The sequence below is a fragment of the Protobothrops mucrosquamatus genome, unplaced genomic scaffold (genome assembly GCF_001527695.2).
Source record: "Protobothrops mucrosquamatus isolate PMUCROS unplaced genomic scaffold, P.Mucros_1.0 scaffold_23, whole genome shotgun sequence".
NCBI lineage: Eukaryota > Metazoa > Chordata > Lepidosauria > Squamata > Viperidae > Protobothrops > Protobothrops mucrosquamatus.
This window is the reverse complement of record NW_015386099.1, coordinates 583,167-600,463: the sequence shown is the minus strand read 5'-3', so window position 1 is coordinate 600,463 and position 17,297 is coordinate 583,167. Positions and strand designations below refer to the sequence as shown.

The 17,297-nt window shown below is 37.0% G+C and overlaps 1 protein-coding gene across 2 annotated transcripts in view; it reads left to right on the top strand.

The window, feature by feature from the left end:
• Positions 1–484: 484 nt before the first annotated feature.
• The window catches only part of EPB41 (erythrocyte membrane protein band 4.1), a 33,904-nt gene continuing 17,091 nt past the window's right edge, over positions 485–17,297 (top strand). Inside the window, exons 1-5 of one of the 2 annotated variants that reach the window (XM_015832092.1) lie at positions 485–687; positions 11,339–11,795; positions 12,651–12,884; positions 15,435–15,539; positions 16,205–16,247. In XM_015832092.1, the coding sequence (XP_015687578.1) occupies positions 11,343–11,795; positions 12,651–12,884; positions 15,435–15,539; positions 16,205–16,247 (835 nt within the window). In that variant the 5' untranslated portion in view covers positions 485–687; positions 11,339–11,342. The remainder of the gene's footprint in view (positions 688–11,338; positions 11,796–12,650; positions 12,885–15,434; positions 15,540–16,204; positions 16,248–17,297) is intronic. The other variant, XM_015832084.1, reaches the window with a different exon arrangement.

The following is a 17,297-nucleotide window of genomic DNA, read 5'->3' as shown; positions in this document are numbered from 1 at the left end:
CCCCAAGGCGATCCACAGAAAGGACCGCAACTCCCATAGCGGGAATGGAAAGCGGGGGGGGGGGGATAAAGAGCGCGCATGCGCGCGCACCCTTTTCTCATAACTGACCCAGATGGCCGTTGGGAATCATTTATTTTGAAGAGGTCGCGAGCCATACGCGCGCGCGCTCTCTCGCTACCTATCTACCGCCCCCCCCCCGCCACTGCCGCCTTTCTCATCCTGCGCGCTTGCGCTTTTTCCGCTTCGCCGCTGCCGTTTCGTCTCCCACGAAGCCTTCCGCACGTCCCGCGCTGCCTCATCCTCCTCACCGCCACAGTCTTCTCTCTCTCCCCCCTCTGCTTCTCGCTCCGTTTGGTTCCCTCCCTCTCCACTGCCGAGAGCCAATGGCTGAGCTCCTGAGGAACTCCGCCTTCTCCTCTCCGCCAATAGAAACTTACTACTATGTTATGGGGCGGGGGAGAAGGAGAGCTGGGTGAAGGAGAGGGAGAGCGCGGTTGAACGAGAGCCAGCTAAGCGGCGAGACGGTGGGGGGGGGGGCGGCCTTCAACCACTGCCGGCGCCCTCGCGAAAGGCTATCGGCCTCCAGCATCCTCACCTGGGGAGAGGAGGCAGGCAAGTGAGGCGGCGACGCAAGCGACTTCCGCCCTGCGCCCCTTTTCTTCTGGTTCTCCGCTTTACCTCAGCGAGGTGCGTCGTGCTGGCCGAGAGAGAGAGGGGGGGGTGGTATCCGTCTGGACGTCCGTCCATCCCTTTGCCTGGCGGGCGGGTTGGCTGACTGGACGGCCGAGGGACTGGAGAAGGCGAGGCGCGAGAGAAACGACCTGGTCTTCCTCTCTTCCCCCGGCAGGGCGGGGCCGCTGCTGGACGACCCCGGGAGGCGCTCAGGTGCCGTTGGCCTTTTGCCCGGGCGGCGAGAGCGGTGTCCCTCGCTCTAAGGTGCGAAAGGAGCGTCCGGCTTGGTTGCGCCGCGGGGTGAGGGGTGGCAGCGAAGGTGTGGGACGGAGGAGAAGGGGGTGCTTGGCGAGCCGGGGCTGTCTTGGGGGAGAAGAAGCGTGTTGAGCAGCAGCCGCCTCCCGGTCAGAAGATGGGAGGGGATTATGGGACGACGGAAAACGGTGTGACTCAGTGAGGTGAGCGCCTTGGATTGAGGAGCGCGCGCGCGAGCGAATGTCGTTGGGGGAGGAGGGGGGAGAAAGAGAGACGAGGTTGAAAGATTAAAAGGCGAGCTGGCGGGCGAGCTTCCGCGTTAGCCTCCTGCTCTTCCCCTTCCATTTCTATCCCTGGTCGGTTGGTTTGCGGGGAGACGTGTGGTCTGGATTGAGAGCCAGCCCTCTTTTATACTGTCTCTCAGATCTTCATCTTCCTGGGCTTTCTTTTTCTTTTTTTTCTTTTTTTTCTTTTTTTAATGGCACCAGAGATACAGCGCGACAGTTTTGAATTTGAAGGGGGAGGGGCCGTCTGCAGTTGTGTAAGCGTTTTGGGGAGGGGGGGAAGAGAGACAAAGCTGATCAGGTACAGGAAATCTCTTGCATACTGACATGAAGTGAACGCCGTTCCTTGGAGCTCTTGTTATTTCTGACAGTAACGTCACGGATTTCAAAATAAAAATAATAAAGGCCTACTGATACCCCTGATTAAATATTTCCGTTTAATGTTAATAACTGAAACTACATTGCTTTAATTGTCATGCATCTTAGTCCTAAATGCAGTATGAAAACATTTTGTTTGTCTCTATTTCGGTTCTATATGTTAAAGGGGGGGGGGTTTGCAGATATGTCTTATTGTAATTTAGCTTGATTTCTTTTAAGTTTAAGTTTTTCTAAAGGTCTAAGGAGCCTATACCAGATGTAAGATTTTGGAAAAAAAACTTTAAAGTTGTTCAATGAGATAACAATATGAATTCTTTTTCATTTATGGTAAATTTATGTTAAATAGGATGGGTGATTCTTTAAGCAAGATTGTGATAGTTGTACAGACTTTAACATTAAGATGGTATATGGAACTGCAACCAAGTTATATTACGTGATTGGTTTTCTTGCATTTACAAGTATTGTTTTCATTGCAAAACCATATGTTGGTTACTGTAATAGAAATTAATCAGTTAAAAAGTACCCAGATCACTTAAAAAAAATCTAGTAAGTTTTCACTTAGCTATGGTTGCCTTAAATTCAGTTTGATGAAGTGCTGCATGCAATTAGCCAAACCTGGTTGAACTTAGCTGCTCTCAGAAAGTTAAGCAGTTAGTACTTAAATGGAGAAATTTTATACTGGGCAGTATAAAAATCTCAGATAAAGTCAGTGACAAACCATTGGTAGTTACCAAAGTACATGAAATGTTTTGTGGAGTCACTAAGATTTAAGTTTGTATACTTATTTATTACAAATGATTTTGGGCCCAGGATTGGTTATGTTAATATAATAGTGAATAGTTAAAGTACTACAGTTGCTTTGTGTTGTTTGTAGAACTATTAACCCCACTAGATATACTGTTATTTAGCTGTTATTATATAATAAATATAAAAGATAAAAGAACTGAAGAAGCTTCTTGGATTAGAAGCAAAATGTTTTCATGGAAAAAACAGTCCAGTTCCCATTTGAAAAGCATTTTTGGGACAACCATGATCTGGATGACTGAGAATCTCCATAAATGTTCCAGTCAAATGTTAAGAGCATAATATGATTTTTGGCTTTCACTTCACTATATGCCTTGAACACATTTCACTATGTTGGATTTAAAGGTTATTTTTAAATAATTTAACCTTAATTTGGTGAAGTCTTTCAATTCTGAATTCAGGATTCCCCTCCCCCAAACAGTCAGTGGGTAAAAGAAATTACCCAGTTTGTCTTAAGTTCACTGGCAGTGTTATCAGTTGTGCCAGCTGTCAGAGTTTTGTTTAATGTTGTAATTCTGGGTTAATAAGAGAATTCCAACAATAATCTTTCAACACTACAACTGTATACTAGTAGAGTATTCAATATTGATTGGGCCTAACCTTTTATTAACAACGTTATGAGGCTTTGAATGTCATAAATATCAAATTAGGAGAACTGGAATAAGTTTAAGCAGATGAGAGATAAGTAAAGATATGGTGCTTGATATCAGTAACTTATCCTCCAAGATTTGTTATGTGTACTTTAATACTCTTTTGAAGATACCAATAAGAAATTGCATAATTGAGGAACTGTGTAAAAATACTTTTTTTCTTACTGGGGTGTCAAACGTGCAATGTCACGTCACGTGTCGTGATGTATTGTGACTTTTTTTTGCATTGCCGGCAATCGGGTGGTCGCGGTTTCACCATGACGCATCCGGCCCATGGGCCGGCAGTTTGACACCCCAAAGGCAGCAATATGAAAAAAAAAATCTCATATCTTCCAGGACAATGAGAGCTACTTAAAATTCTTTGTCAAAGACACAAATGATAGACTTGGACTTGATAGAATTTAATGTTAACAGATGATTAATTTACTACTATGAAATACAACTTAGTTGCATTTATTCATGCTCTAATAACATATCTTGACTATTTCAGTGTGTTACAGTAGATAATTAGAGAGCATCTGAAAACTTCAATTGCTACAAACTGGCTTTCTAACTGGAGCAGAATACAATGATCAAGTCACTCCAATATTTACACTTTGGTACTGGTTGACAGTTATTTACCAGATTTGATTGAATGTATTGGTTGTAATTTTTAAAGTATTTGCTGCCCTTAGGAACATACTACTTGCCAGCTCCTTTTAGAAAGGGTGTCCAGTTACACCTTTAATATAGGTTGTCCTCAACTAAGCAAGAAAATTGCTAAGCAAGAAAATTGTTAAGTGAATGTTTCCCATTTTACAACCTTTCTTGTACAGGTGTTAACTAGGTTAAGTTAGTAATGCAATTGTTAAAGTAAATCTGGCTTCCCCATTGATTTTATTTGTCAGAAGATTGTAAAAGGTGATCATATAACTCTGCAACCATCATAAATATATGCCAGTTGCCAAGCATCTAAATTTTGATCATGTGACCATGGGAATGCAGCAGTGGTTGTCAGTATAAAAAAATGGTCATAAGACATTTTTTTCAGTGCTATTGTAACTTTGAATGGTCATTAAACAAATGGTTGTAGGTTGAGGACTACCTTTACATATTTTCATATATCTTGTATTGGTTTTTCATGGCCCCATGTTTTTAATTACTAGATTGTAGTTGTGGATTTATATTAACTTTTTGATACACCACATTAGCAATTTGAAGGAAGTAGTATTGAATTTAGGTCTCATTGATTTCCAGTCTCAGTACCAGGTTTTTTGATGAGTGCCTTACTCAGATTGTGGTCAGGGGCATTGGAATGTTTCAGGCATACACTTACTCATATACTTCAGTGCAACTTGTCTGAGAGTTAACTTACATGTTTCACAGGATGCTGCCACTGCCTCATACATTATTCTTAGCACATGTGTTTTTCCTTCAATGTATGTATTTCTTATCAAGTCTGTGGAGAGCTGATGGGCTACCTATCTAAAAGAAGCAGTAATGTTAAAACAGCTTTCTAAGCAAACAGTTTATAAGATCTCTAATACTAGAGCAGGGGTGTCAAACTGCCGGCACGTGGGCCGGATGTGTCACATGGAAGCTGCGCCCACCCCAGCTCTGGCAAGGGGAGAAAAGTCACGATATGTTGCGACACGTCATGTGACATGGCGAGTTTGATACCCCTGTACTAGAGGAAACAAACTGATAATTTCTGAGGAAATAGTATTTTGTTATTCTGGTGAAATGGAAATAAAGGGTTAACTGCTATTCATTAGGCAGGCAGGCAGAATGCTAAGGGAACTCGAGTACAGTTGACTATTTGATATAATAAAAAGGGGGAAAAGGAGATAACCATTATAATTTATAAATAAGCAGAGAGAGGTTTTGTTTGTAAAGCTCTTAAAACTATATATTCTGAATTTCTTTCATACAAGGTTATTGTTAAATGAATTTTTAATTATTCATAATCATATGGCCCTCTGGCAAAATGAAAGGCAGAATATAATTCAGTTCTCCCCTTAAAAATAAGATACTGTGTTATCAGGAAGCAAAGTGATAAAGAGAGGAAGTAAATTTAGTCTAGAACATCTTTATGTTTGTCATTTTGGGATGCTGGCACTGAGATTTTCAAGTATATTCTTAAAATAAACTTACATGAAGAGACCTGATTCATAAAATTACCAAGAGTCGGACAAGACTAAATGGGCATCTTCCGCAACTGTATAAATTCTTTTCTATGATATCAGGAGCAAACTTTAAACATAACCCAAATATCTCCTTGATTATGCAAATGTTATTAAAATGGGTAACACCATGATCATCATCATTTGTGTACTTAAGAGCTTGCTGAAGAAAAGAGTTCTGAGCTGTGAAGTTTCTTTGCTTATTTATTAAACTTGTTACTTATTGCAAGCAACTCTGTCTGGCTTACAGCATCTTCCACAACTGTTTAAATTCTTTTCTATGATATCAGGAGCAAACTTTAAACATAACCCAAATATCTCCTTGATTATGCAAATGTTATTAAAATGGATAAAAATGATATCTAATATTTATATTAGAAAGGTTAGTGAATACTGGCCCCTTGTTTAAACTATGAGCTATCACCATAAGAAATGGTAGAAGATTTTAAAAATCTGAATTATAGAAAGTAGTTCTTGGAAAAAATATTTAATTAACATTAATGCTTTGTTATGAAATGGGAAGGATAACTGAATGGCTCAGACCATTGATACAATAATTTTATCAGTGCTAAACCACTTAACAAGTAGTACTTGACTTACAAATCATTCATCTAGCAATTGTTCAAAGTTAAAATAGCGCTGAAATAAGTGACGTACAACCGTTGCAGCATCCCCGCAGTTATGTGATTGGGACTGGATGCTTGACAACCAACTTGCATTTATGATAGTTGCAGCGTCCTGGGTTCACATGATCTCCATTTGTATCTGCTGCAGTCACATGATGCTTGCTTAGCAACTGCACTGCTTAACAACAAATTTTCTAGTCCCACTTTTTGTAAGTTGAGGACTACTTGTCTTTTCAATTATCTTAAAAGCTTATACAGTTCAGGGGTTAATATCTCTATTTCATAGACTACTGTATATCTCTGCCAAATTATAGCCCTTTTTGTGTAATACAAAACTAATAGTCTTGCTATTAGCAATTAATTTTGTTTTGTGTGTTGATCATTTGTCTATATTTTATGCTTGTAGGTTAGCTGCCTAGTCATTATAAGGTTAAGGTTTCAAAACTATATTCTAGGAAATATAGTTGAGACCAGAATTTCTGTTGCTAAGCAAGGCAATTGTTAAGTGAGTTGTGCCTGATTTTATAACTCTTTTGACACAATTGTTAAATGAATCAGTGCAGTTGCTAGGTGAATCATACCATTGTTAAGTGAATCCTGCTCCTGCCATTAACTTTGCTTATTGGAAGCCAGCTGGGAATTTCACAAATAGTGATCACATAGCCTCTCTAAGTGTTATATTAGACACTAAATAGCTATAAATAAGTGTTTAATAGAGCCTGATAAATGAATAATAGAAATGATTTTGTGTTCTATAAATACATTGATTAAATCTTTATAGAGAGCCAGTTTAATGTTGTGGTTAAGGCATCAGGCTAGAAACCGGGAGATGTGAGTTCTAGTTCCGCCTTAGACACAAAGCCAGCGATTTTGGGCTAGTCATATTCTCAAAACTAGGAAAGAGGCAAACTGCTTCTTAAAAACCTTGCCAAGAAAACCACAGGAACTTGTCCAGTCTCCAAGAATCGGATACAATCGGAAGAAAAAAAAATCTTTGTATTACTATTGTACATTTTCTTTGTGAATTATCAGCTTCAAAGATAAACGTAATTGTGTTGCTTCATCAGAAACGGGTGTGGTCTAACATTTTCAAAGGTTAGGCATATTTTTACTTCCTGTTGTCTTTGCTACATTAACTGTCATGTTTAATACTCAGAGGCCAGTTTTCCAAATCTGCAGTTTTCTAATGAAAAGAAAACAAATTGCCTTAGCTAAACATAAAATTTGTTTATGAATATTTATAGATATAAACATCAAAACCCTTGTGGTCATCACTGGAGGCTTTTAAGAAGTGACTGGACAGCCATGTGTTTGGAATGATATAGGGTCTCTTGCTTGAGCAGGGGATTGGACTAGAAGACTTCCAAGGTCTCTTCCCACTCTGTTACTCTGAACATTCTGAATCTTAATTCAGTAGAACACATTTAAGTTAATTAACCTGAGTGACAACTAGACAACAGATGAAGCTGCTTTCATTGTAGCATAGCTAGAGAAAAATTACAAGTATAGTGCAGTATGTGCTATTGAATATAAAATGGCTCAATTCTGATTGGATTACTTTTGATATGCAAATTTTTTATCCTTTAAGAAGCACAGAATCTTTTTTATTTTCTTGAATAGATCTGTACAGTAGTAAAAACACTCTTCATTATATGTTACTATATTAAATATGCAATATTATACTATCAGAGATGTTTAATATTTGATAGATGAGTATTTCTAATATATAATGAAGGAAGTGTAATAGAGTAACTGGCGGGAGCCAGTATTTTATTGAGACATTCTTCATTAACTCCGTTTGCATTAAAAAAAAAAATCTCAAAATGGAGAATTCAGAAGAATGGTAAGAAGAGAAATATACTACAGTGGCCAACCTCCATCAAACCAAAATTTACACTATCAAAACCTAGCATCTTGGCTATTAGTGTGGCATGAATATAGTATCTAAGAGAATTTATTCCAGACTGAGCTACTATTATATTAATTAATATTATTAATAGGGGTCTTGACTGATGTTGGAGTGAAACTGAGGAACATAACACCACAAATAGAGCAAATAAAAAAGAGCCCTTTGATATGGTTTAGGAGGTTTAAAGTTCAGAAAAGAGTACAATAAGGATATGCAGGTAGTCCTTGACTTACAACCACAATTGAGCCTAAAATTTATGTTGCTGAGAAATTTGTTAGGTGAGTTTTATCCCATTTACGACTTTTCTTTGCCACATTGGTTAAGTGAATCACTGCAGTTATTAAGTTGGTAACACGGTTGTTAAATGAATCTGCCTTCCCCATTGACTTTGCTTGTCAGAAGTTTACAAAAGGTAATCACATGAACCCAGAACACTGCAACTGTCATAAATATGAACCAGTTGTCAAGCATCTGAACGTAAATCACATGACCATGGGAATGACGCAGTGGTCATAAGTATGAAAAATGGTTAAGGCCACTTTTCAGTGCCATTGGTCACTAAATGATCTGTTGTAAGTCGAGTACCTGTAGTAAAATAGTTGTGCATGCCTCTCTCTGTATCTTTCAGGATTTTTCCTTACGTTTATTTGGAAAATGTTGTGATGTAATGTAATTCACAGTAAACCATGGAGACATTCATTCACTTAACTGAAACCTTAGGTGGAGTTTGTTTGAAAGATACATATCTCACTAATATACCACTATAAACAACTCTGCAAACAAACGTCTTGTGTCCATATTTAAAATGGGAAATATCCCCCCTCCTGGGAATTATGTTGTTTACTTTTTTGAAAAAACAATTATGGCTGTAGCTGCACGTAAGCATATATCTGGTTCTCCACTTCAAAGTTTGAGTGGTAGAAGGATTTGTAAAAACATTCTATTTTGGCTGGTATTCTCCCAAGTTGTTTTGGCATATAGCCCAAAGTATAACTCAGTTTCTCCCCATTCTTTTTGCAGAATATAAACATATTTGTATTAAACACAAGGTGAAAGGGAAGGAGTCAGCATTACAACTATGGTTGTGTTAGACAGGATAGTATTCCAGAAATGGTTTTTAGCTTCTACATTCCTGTGTAATTTCTAAAGTATAAACAGCATTCATTCTATACTTTTATAGTTCTATATTACTTTCAAACCACTTTTTATGGAAATCACAGATAGATTATTTAATTATAACATAGGAAAATTAATATTGGCAACTAATGCAATTGGATGAGGTTAGAATTTTACTGGTCTGAAGAATCAAACTGCAAACATTTTTATTTGAAATAGTTTTAGGACATTGGAATTGAAATCTGCAATGTATTGTATAGTAAGTCCTCCAGATGTGTTATATCAAGTATGCATTTACAGTAATCAAAAAAATATGTCTACTGATTTCAAGGCTAAAATATAAAATTTGAAAATGTACATTTTACCCCCACTTAAGTGGCAATAGTTTAGTTAAATGCACATAGAGCTATTTTGTGCCACATCTGGAGAAAAGTTTTCTCAACTCCAGTTCAGGACTGAAATTTGGACTACATTACATGACAACTGTGATCATTATTGAGCTAATATTTGTGAAACTCATAAAATCTTTTAAGTATTTTATATAGGTGATTACTGTAATTTACATATAACCTTATTTTTCTATATAGTTATGCTAAACATGGTATCACTTGATAAACTAGCCGCTTTCCAACAGAAAATCTGTTTTCTTATCTCCCCTGAAATATGTATAGTTTTATGTAGGCAGTATTGTAAAGCTCATTAGATTTTAGTAGCGCTCAGTATGATGGGATAAAATTACATTGCTTAAAGGCATACATTGTTTTGTAAAGGGAAAAAAAGGGGTTGTATTTTTTAGCTTTGTATATTTTTTGTAGCTTTTATTGTTTGAAGCTCTTCTGTAGAACAAAAGGAGATATAGAGTAGTTGATAGAATGTATTCAGATATTTTCTCTCCTGTTTTGTGAAACCAATTTCTGCCTTCTGCTTAATAGCTTTGATCCAAAAAATGTTGTCTAGGCAGGTCTAGACCTCTTATGACACGTAGTAAAGGTGTCCATGTAATTCCACTTTAGTAGCTGCAGAGGCCAATATAATGCTTAATCTTTTTAGGAGATTTTTAAGAGCCTTCAGACTAAGATGTGGAAGTGAAAGAACACTTGATGTCTCATTCTAACCTCCAGAACAAGATACTAAAGCAAAAAGGCAGCCAGGTTGATATGCCTTGTTTTGAGGGATGATTTCTCAGAATAAAGTATTGTGGAAATAATTTGTTGTTGCTTACCTGCTATTCATCTAATCAGTAGAAATAGTCTTCCTTACTTTCTCCCTGGACAAATACAGTAAATTACTGAATATAATTCTTAAGTCATTGATTACCTGTTTTGATGAACTTTCCCAGGTTTGATAAACTTGTTTGGCATTTGTTTATTCGCAAATGGCTACTCTCCTTTCACTTTCTGGATTCTGTTGTGTTTTCATATCACATTTTGATCTGGACTTGAAGCTTGAGTGTGATTTTTTAAATAATATCAATTATTATAATTTCTCCCCATCTACCTAATGTATTTGAGTCTATTAGCAAAGAAGATGAAGGAAAGCTGCATTTCTTGTTCTTTTAGATATATTGATATATATATTGATATATTCTTGTTCTTTTAGATATATTGATATATTGATTTTTTCCAGAGACATAATTATATTGGATTTTCCCCTCTATCAAAGTTAGCAGGAAGAGGCAAGTGATGGCAGAAATAAGATGGTCAGAATATGTGTAACTGGCTTTTGTTGTATAACGTTACCACCCAAACCTGATTTTATTATTGGTAATATAATTCAGTAGTTTTCAGATTGTATATAAATAGGGAATCCAAGTGCATTAAGTTGTCTTCTGAGGAATTCTCTCTGTGGCAAGAAATAGTGGGTCTTGTAATATAGAAACACTCAATTTACATGCCTTTGATTAGCCTTTGATTATGGCTCTTCATTGTACTGTTAATATACTCATTCCCCTAGATCAGGGGTAGGCAACCTTGGTTCTTTTATGACTCGTGGACTTCAACTCCCAGAATTCCTGAGCCAGCCATGCTGGAGTTGAAGTCCACGAGTCATAAAAGAGCCAAGGTTGCCTACCTCTGCCCTAGGTGTTAGTGAACCATTTTCAAGTAGACTGTTGTTTTGTTTTATAAGTAAGAAGCATTCAGAAAGCCTTGAGAGTAATCCATATAGTACACAACAAAGTTCTCAAAGTTAATTTTGGCAATCTTGCTTAAGTCTTCAGTTTTAAAAATTTTGCATTGGATTTTATTTTTTGTACCTGATAAACTGAATATTGTAATCACAAAGAATTCACATCCAGTACATTAAAAAATATACAGCACACCTCGATTTACTGAAATGATGCATTGGAAAAGAAATTTTATGAATTATAAATATTAGTATTTTTTTCTGGATTAAGAAAAATGAGGTAGCTATTTATTAACATAAAAATGTGGCTTTGTATTAATATTTCCTGTCTTCAATTTATTTATTTTTCTGCCACTAGAAACATGACAACTGAAAAGAGTTTAGTGGCAGATTCTGAGACTCCTAAACAGCAGCTCCCAAAAGAGGAAGAGGTGGTTGCTGAAACTGGTCCCCAGGAATCTCTTCTGGAGAAAGCACCCGAGTGGGATAATCCATCCAAGAAGAAGCTGAAAGCATCTAATGGTGACACACCCACCCGAGAGGATCAGAGTAGGAACAAAGAATGCAGTTCTGAAACTCGTGGCCTGTCACGCTTATTTTCATCACTCCTCAAGAGGCCCAAATCTCAGGTATCAGAAGAAGAAGGCAACGGGGCAGGAACAAAAGAACCTGATGAAGAACACCAGAAAGAGACTGATATAGAAGTTGATCTCGATGAAGAGATTTTGCTGAAAGCCCCAATAGCAGCTCCTGAACCTGAACTTAGGACTGATCCATCTTTAGATCTTCACTCACTCAGCAGTGCAGAAACTCAGGTAAATATCATGTAAATGTAATACTTTCCAACTGCTTAGATTTCTAGGGAGAGTCCTCTTAATATTATTCATATGATTTTAATTTAATATAGTTTATTTAGTAATTTAGTTTAATATAAATAAAACAGAATATATTTTTATGGGGACTTTCATGGGTTTTATTCCCAGGAAAATATAAATGCTCTATTACACTAATATTGAAACTGCTGTACTGCCTTCCAATTCCAATTCAAGGAATTAACAGGGCCTTCCAGTCCCAGTTCAGGGTGCACAAAGCCTCACAAAGCTTGTGTCAAAGATACTTGCAGTTGTCCCCATCCTGTCTTAAATTCTGGCTTTAACGGGTATGTCTAACATCCACAAAATGTCTGCTTTTCCAGTGATCGAGCCATAATTGAAAACAAACTGCCTTTGGAGTTGAGGCATGCCGCTCATTTGCATAGGGATTTTAGATACTTTTTATGCTGCTGCTTTATGGTTTTTACTGATTATGTGGGTGCCACTTAGAGCCATTTGGCAGTAGGCAGCATGTACATTTGTAAAATAATTAGTCCATATTTTACAACTTTATTTTGAAGAAGTTTGTTTAGGTTCAAGTTGTGAAATGTTTCACATCTTTAAGGTATAATTTATGGAACAAGGTATTTTGTTACATTTTAAATTATATTGGAAAAGCTATATAATGGTATTTAAGTTTAACACACACACGCATACATCAATCAGCTAAAGAGTTTCCTGGTTTTAAAATGTTTTACTTATCAAGTATTTTAAGTAATAAAGATTTATAAAATACAGTACAAATATAAACACATAGGAAAATATTTTATTTATGTTAGAATATTTTAATGATTTCAGCCTGCTCAAGAGGATAGGAGAGAAGATCAGGACCAAGATCCAGAGGACATAAATCTTGAAATTAAGGAAGAAAAAGAACAGGTGGAGTGTTCCAATACAGGTGAAAAGAAAGAAAACAAGGGAAAGGTAGAAAAAGAATTAAAGAGTGCTTCCAAAACTGTAAGAAGACCCCGAAATAGCATGCATTGCAAGATTACCTTACTGGATGATACAATTTTTGAGTGTTCTGTGGATGTAAGTATATTTATATATTACGGATTGTTTTTCTGAATTGTAACTATTATGGAGGGGGGGGGGAGAGTGTGATTGGCCTGATCCAGTGTATCTTTTTGAAATGATATAACACCCTATTTTTCCCTATAGTAGCCTAAACAAATCCACCCTATCTTTAAATTACAAAGTTCATTTTTAAAAAAATTGCACTGATAAAATAACTATTTGGAGGAGCCACTACTTTATAATTGGCCCCAGGAATCTGGTTAATTTTTTTTTAGCAATCAGTGGCTTTTTATGTTTAATATGTTATCGGGAATGAATGACATTGGGTGTAAGGCAAAGAGACTTGATATTGGTATGGGAGGAACTGATTGGAACATACTACAGACGTCTTTGAGCCTTGCTAAAAACATAGTTGTTGCACCTTTAAAGCTATGGATAACAGAAGTTGCATATGATACACTACCTTGTCCCTTTTGTTTGATTGTTGCACAGACTGGGAATTAAGTATTACTGTTCTTTTTAAAAGTTCATTGATATTTTGAGTCACTAATTAAATCTAAATGCATATTTATGGCCAAGTTTTCTGTATTTCTCTAGCTGATTGAGCAAAATCATTGTTTTAATTGACTTTACATGTTTTAGTTAGTGTATGAATGTTACATTATTATATAGTGGTATTAAAAACATTGCTATTAATATTATTTTACCCAGTGGTTACTTTATGTGTGTGTACCTTTGAAGTGTAATCTTTAATTCTACATGTAGAGAATGGAAGTTGAACAAAAATGCTAATTTGGAGATTCTTTTTTCAGATGGGAGGCTCAGTGGTAAAATCGTGATTTCACTGCCTTGCATTCCATATGTATCATCTTTGATTAAAGATCCTAGGTTGAAGTCCTTGGAGAACTGCTACTAGCAGAGAAGACAACAGGCTGATGATATAAAGCAGCTTTTTATATCCTTTCAGCCTGACATCTGTTTGTGGGCTGGGAGGGAAAGGCTTGCTGATGCTTGAAGGAAAAAAAAACACTCACCCATCAGTGCCTCAAGGAATGCTCCTATATTGATTTATAATCTTTAGACTGTAGTGGAAACTTACAGTTTGGCCATCAGCCAAAATCAGGTTTATGAAATTGTGGAGAAATACAGATGAAATAAACCAGCCATAATTCAACTATCTGTTGTTCTGTCCATTTAACTATTTTTTTAGTATCAAGTGGATGGTGACTACTAGAACTTCCATGGGTTTGTTAAAAATAGGCTGTGCCAAATAATTTTTATTTGCCTTGCCAGTTTACAGCGGTGGTTGTGGCAGTCCCAGTTGCCATTGACTCCTGCAGAATTGCAGCATCCTGGGGTCATGTGCTTGCCATTTGCAACGTCCTGATGGCTTCTCCAATGACTGCTTCTTAAGTTAGTAATGAAGATAATCACTGCTGATCCCATGACTGTGGGATGGTGTGATCATCATAATTGCAAGTAGGTCGCAACTGCCCAAATTATCCCATGACCACTGGAATACTGTGGCAGCCTGGTTGCAACTATGAGGACCTGCCATAAATGACCCTTGTTCAATGCCATCATAACTTTGAATGGTCATTGAACAAGTGGTTGTTCAATGCGGACTACCTATAGATGGAGTGTGCTTAGACTTCAGTAAGGCATTTAGTAACATCAACGATATATATATTGGCTGCCTATCTTACCACAGGGTAACTCACTGCAGGATTCACAATTGGTTAAATATCTGTACCTAACGTGAAGAAAGGTATGCAAAGTTAGGAGAATTGCTAACATTTCAGAAGAGAGCATCAAGGTTCAGAAGGAACTATACACTTGAATATTGGGCCCTATCCAACAAAATGCTGTTCAGTGATGAAAAATGTAAGGTTCTGAACATTAGGTAAAAGAAAACAGGTACAAAATGGGTGGTACTTGGCCAAGCAATAATATTTGTGAGCAGGATTTGAATGTCTTGATAGACCATAAATTAAGCATGAGCCAAAAGAGCCATGCAGTCTTGCATGGCATTAACAGAATTATAATGTCAAGATCATAGAACTGATTATTCCACTCTGCATTACACTGGTTAGATTGCACCAGTGTAGTATAGATGGAATTATCATTCCCGTAACTTTGACGTGGTCAGACCGCATTTAAATTACTGCTTTAATTTTTTGTCACTACAAGGCAAGATGAATGCTAAGGAACTAGAATACAGAGAAAAGCAGCAAAGATAGTGACAAGCTTAGACACTATATCATAAGAATTGGATATGTTTAGTTTAAAGAAGAGGAGTCTAAGAGGAAACATGACTGCAACCTTCCAATACTTTAAAGAATTATCCCAGGGAAGAGAGTATAGATAGTAAATGATGAACAGCTTTTATCAAAGAAAGACTTGATTCTCAAGTATGCTTGTATGCCCATTCATGAAATATTTATTTATTCATTTATTCATTTATTTATCTCCCCCACCTAGGACCAAAGCTAAAAATAAACCTTTACTGTAATTATCTGTAATTCTGTATAGAAAAAATGCCAAACTATTTGTATTCTTCTACAGAAACATGCCAAAGGACAAGATCTTCTTAAGAAAGTATGCGATCACCTCAACCTTTTGGAAGAGGACTATTTTGGACTGGCCATATGGGATACCCCAACATCTAAGGTAAGAAAACTATACACAAAAATGTTCTTAGTAGGTCATTGGGGGAAATTAATTTTCTTACATTTGGTGGAATGGTGGAGAAGAATTGAATTTTATTGGGAGAACAGATAATAAAGTGCATGCAACCTGACATTGCTAAATTTGTAGAAATTGGCTCTAACACAGAAAGGTACTAAACTGGACACTGCTGCACATACTGGTAGAAGATCTTCTGGATAGATCAGTACCATGGACAGCACCTGTCTCCAATGGCTTCTGAAATTTCTGAGCAGGCCAATGTACATGCACATACTATATCTACATATATAGATAGAGAGCTTGTATAATTGGGGAGGAGGGAGTTGGTAGTTGTGTTTTGCTTTCAACTTGAAAACTGTCCAAAAATTTCCAGGCTTGTAAAATTGGAATTCTGCAACAATTAATATTGATAGTGTGTCTGTGTATTTTTTTATTTTATTGTTTATTTTTCACTTTATTATTAGAAGATCATTTAAGATCATCAGGAGTTATGTCAATAGCTTGACTATGTTAACATGTTAGTAATATTTGTAATTTTATTCTATTATTATGCTAGCTTTGTGGTGTATTAATGCAGCAATAATACATTTTCACATGATGTTATTTTTCAACATTTCAGATGATAAATATTTACTATTTTCTTGTAGACATGGTTGGATGCTGCCAAAGAGATAAAAAAGCAGGTTCATGGTAAGTGGATTAAGACTTTTTAATACAGTGGTAGATATGTATAAATAAAAAGACAGCTGATATCAGATTCCTCAAACAAGTAGCTATTAAAAAGGTTCAGGGTGAAATGCCTATGGATCATACATAGAGTCATCAAAAAATGATGAAAGGAATCGGCAAATATATTAGTAAGATCTGTTTTGTAGTTTATCAAGTACAGTAGCTTATTTCTTAAAACTCATTCTACTGTCCAGGTATGTTAATTGTATAGGAATATAATTGCATCATTGAGTTGGAATTAAACTTTTTGAAAATAATTGAAGGATAAAGTAGTCCAATTCATACTTGTAGTTAAAGATTCACTAAAGCCTAAAATAGAATTTAATCTATTTTTATCCTTCCTTCCTTCCTTCCTTCCTTCCTTCCTTCCTTCCTTCCTTCCTTCCTTCCTTCCTTCCTTCCTTCCTTCCTTCCTTCCTAATAAAAGGTGCATAATAATGATTCAGTATTTAAATCACTTAGGAGATTACATCTTTAATTAACTTGCAGCTATAATAAACCGTGAGGTCTCACAGTGCATTTGTAGCTTTGTCACTGGATTCACCCATCACAATATACCTGGTTTGTTTATTGTTGGCTTAGCTTATTGTGTGAATGCAACAGTAAAGGTGTGGTGTCACAAATTGGAGGGGATGGCTTGCAGACACGAAGCAGGAGCTCAGTCAGAACTTGCTCTCAGGACTTCCGGTGGTGGCATCAGGGCGGTGCAGAGTTAAGGAGACAGGCTCTGTCACCTAACTCTGATCTTTCCATGTTTGGAGACCCTTTGGGGGCGCGGGGAAGTCTGGAGGACAACGGAGGAATAATGAGGCGAAAGGCAATCGCCCGTTAGGACGAAGGAAACCTCCTAATTTCAATGTGGAAACTTCTGCCAGCAGCTGATGGCGGATCTGAGGCCCTGATAAAGCCACAGATGATGCGGAAGCAAGAATTCTAACAGACGGTGCCAAGTAGTAAGCTGTAATAGCCTATATTATTCCTAATACTAAAGAATATGAGGAGAGTCTAATA